The sequence below is a fragment of the Puccinia triticina genome, chromosome 11A (genome assembly GCF_026914185.1).
Source record: "Puccinia triticina chromosome 11A, complete sequence".
Classification (NCBI taxonomy): domain Eukaryota; kingdom Fungi; phylum Basidiomycota; class Pucciniomycetes; order Pucciniales; family Pucciniaceae; genus Puccinia; species Puccinia triticina.
In genome coordinates this window covers 4,671,155-4,674,685 of record NC_070568.1, presented here as the reverse complement: position 1 = coordinate 4,674,685, position 3,531 = coordinate 4,671,155, and the positions used below count along the sequence as shown (strand labels likewise).

General features: G+C 45.3%; 1 protein-coding gene across 1 annotated transcript; it reads left to right on the top strand.

The window, feature by feature from the left end:
* Positions 1-354: 354 nt before the first annotated feature.
* PtA15_11A442 (uncharacterized protein) lies at positions 355-1,455 on the top strand (the record flags this gene model as incomplete). Its single annotated transcript, XM_053161351.1, has 2 exons — positions 355-403; positions 1,292-1,455. 2 exons carry the CDS (start codon positions 355-357, stop codon positions 1,453-1,455), a joined length of 213 nt encoding a protein of 70 aa, XP_053025306.1.
* Positions 1,456-3,531: the final 2,076 nt, after the last annotated feature.

The following is a 3,531-nucleotide window of genomic DNA, read 5'->3' as shown; positions in this document are numbered from 1 at the left end:
AATGTGGCTGATTATACTTGTCTAATTCAGATACCTTCCATTTTTCCATTGTGAGAAGAGGCTGTTTCAATCTCTGGTACAGCTTGGCAGCACTCCCTTAAGGAGTAGCATTGCCAGTGGATATTAGTTCCCACCTACATTTCAAAAGAACCTTGATTATCATCTCTCAGATCATCTCTTTCTTTCTCTATCTTTTTCTCTTACTGTTTGTTATTTCTTCATCCCAAGAAATCCAAGCAGTGCCCACCTATTTTTCTTGTGTCCTGCTGTCACATAAGAGACACAGGCTCACAGACGCTGCCAATTCTGGAGGGCCAGTCAGCAATGCTGCACATACCACACCACTAGCTGGCAATGCTGCACACACTGGAGCGCCAGCTGGCAACGCTGCAAATGCTGGAACGTCAGCTAGAGATGCTCAACATACAGCACTGACAACCGGCAATGCTGCACACTCCACACCGCCAACCCTGCACGTGCCAAATTGCTCATTGGCGAGGCCAAACCATATGAAGTAAACCCAGGCACCCAAGCCCCCCCACCACCACCCCCTGCAAGGGTAGGGGGGGGAGGTGGGCGAGTATAGAGGGTGGGTACCCGGGTACAGTCACTGGACAGATACATTGGTACCCCAAAAAGCTCATTCTAGAAGGCCAAACCACAAACTTGAAGTGATGAGGATTTGAGAAAAAGTGTGTAAAATGACTTCAGAAGAATGAATATAACAAAAAAAAAGCATTTGGAACATCATAAAACTTACAAAATTGCTTGCATTAAATGATGATTTTGGAAAATCTTCAGTACCATTCCAAAAAAATAATCCAAGTATATTAAAGTCTCAAGTTCACAGAAAAAAAATTCAAGGGTTCCCCCTACAATCTGACAAAATACAAAAAAAAAGGTCACAGGTTCCCCCTAGAGCAAAACAGGGACTACAAAAGCCACAAGTACCATATAAACAGAACAATTACAAAAAAATTCAACACAATTTGACTAATCCACACAGGAGACCCAAAAATGCCGCAACCAGCCACCTAGCGCAGCAAGCTGACGCACCGTGGCCCAACTCCCATCCCTGTCTAGCAGGGTTAAAAAGCGTTGGGAAGAGAACTCCCAGCCCGAAAGCACAGGGGGACCCCCAAATATCCCCCGCCGGACTGCGCAATTGCTACAGCGGACAGGGGTGAGACAACCCTAGAGCTGGAAAACACAGCCTTTGAGCCATCTGAGGAAATAAATCCTGCTCCGGCCCTCCTTTTATAGCGCATCCAGCTGCCTTGAACCCCACCAGTCGCTTACAATTACTCTGCCAAGCCATCGCTACGCCGCACCCCTTACAACCCGCAGCCTCCTGCTAGAACAATCCCCTCACCTGATTGCACATTGAAGAATTCTCAAACCCTGCGCCCCCACCACCACGCCATTCCCCAATCCGCTCCCAAATTGAACTCGTAAAGCCCAAAAATCACACCAACTTCATTGCCTTGCCAACCCCCCTGGCCATTGCCTTGTCAACCACCCTGAATTTCCACCAGTCTCAACTATTGAACCTAGCAACGGGCTTAACCAAGCCACCTGCTCACTAAACTCTTTGATTACTTCTTTTAATTCACTCAACCACCGCCAAGCCCACCGTCAGACCAACCCGACCGCCAATTGCCTCGCTCAAGCCACCCAGGACCGAACCCCGAGCCTTGTCATCCAACTTTACCCTACTGGCGCCAACGACTCGCCTAGCCCAGCCAATACAAACCCCTCTTTCCTGTTTCTTCACGTCAGCATGGGCTTGATTGTTAGGGCTATTGCCTGGTCAAAGTAGCAGGGTCTTAATAATTGAAGGGGGAGATTGACTATGCTTGTGCCGCTGAGGATACTTGGTTAATCCTCATGAATTGGTTCCCCTTTTATCATATCATGAAGTGTTTGTTCAACCTCACAGTCAAAAGAATCGCTTTGCTGGCTCACCCTCTCACCTGGGGACAACTTGAAAGATTTAAAATGTGGTGGTGGTTGCCGTAACACGTCTTTTTCGTGAGTTAAATGTGAGCCTAGGTACGGTATATTTATTGCGGTATTAACCTGGTGTGAGCTTAATTTTTGGGGGAAATTTGAATCAGGGACTCTGCATTGACTTGACAACAAACTAGAAGATCAACGCAAACACAAGAGGCGTGTATAGGGGCATGGATGAGAATAAAACCAAAGGGCTAGAAGTTACAAGGCGTAATTGGAGCGCGAAGACAGGCAGGGTCTTCAATTACAGCCTTCCTGATGTCGTCGTGTTGTGTGCCAATAATTGCCCTGGCTGCGGTTGTGTGCACTGGAAGTACCAAGCTGAGGGAGGAGGTTGGCTTGATGGCTCGAACGAGCGTAGGTTGAACTCGCATATAACTCACCCCGGTTCCAAGGATTGGGCTGGTACTCAAAAACTTGGTCGGATAGATACATGTTTACCTGTGGATAGGAATGATGACTGTTTGCCTTTGCCTTTTAGATGTGGCTTGTATCGCGTATACTAACATGTGTCAAACTGTAGATCAAATTAAATGCAGATCTCTGCCTGAAGTGGTTCATCTGCGTACACCACAAGGAGCTGTTGATGCAAGCTTTCAACAGGGGACAAAGGATTGAAATTTTGATTAATCCTTTGGTATGCATCAACATCAACCAAATTGCGCTCGGATCAAGGCTAGGCGGGGATTCCCCACTGACAAATCTAACAATGACTGATTGACCTGAGCGTAATGCTTTGCAGTGGCAACGCGGTTAATATTTAATTGTTGAACTTTTTTATTGTCATGATTTCAATTTCTAGCAACGTTATTAGTTTATTCAAGTCAAGATTTATTTGTAGGGCCAAGAAATTCGCGGCTTTGAGTAAAACTTCCATGTCCAATGGTGACCATATGGGGGCGCGGCGAGACGGGGGGCGGGCGCTGATTGTGTGCGCAGGGAGTCTTAACTTGGGGGCGCTGGGGGGGTTACCTGAGGTGCGGGGCGGCCCCGCAGCGGCGAAGCCGCTTGGCCTCTAGTGAATAATCAGAATCAATAGATTGACATGTGAAATTAATGATAATAAATGAAAAAAATGAATTCCAAAATCCATTCTGAAATTTTGTGGGCATCAAAAAGTACAAAACTGCACAACAGCCAACAAAAAACCAGTGTTTGATGTGTTTTCACCACCCAAAAAATTTCAGAATAGATTTTGGACCTCATTTTTTGCATTTTTTATCATTCATTTCACATGTAAATCTATTGATTCTGATTATTGATTATTTTTTTGGAATGGTATTGAAGCTTTTCCAAAATCATCATGTAATCAAAGCAATTTTGTAAGTTTTATGATGTTCCAAATACTTTTTATTTTGTTATATTCATTCTTCTGAAGTCATTTTACACAATTGTTCTCAAATCCTCATGACTTCAAGTTTGTGGGTTGGCCTTCTAGAATGAGCTTTTGGGGGTACCAATGTATCTGTCCAGTGACTGTACATACCCGCCGGCATCAGAAAATCAGGGACCCGGACA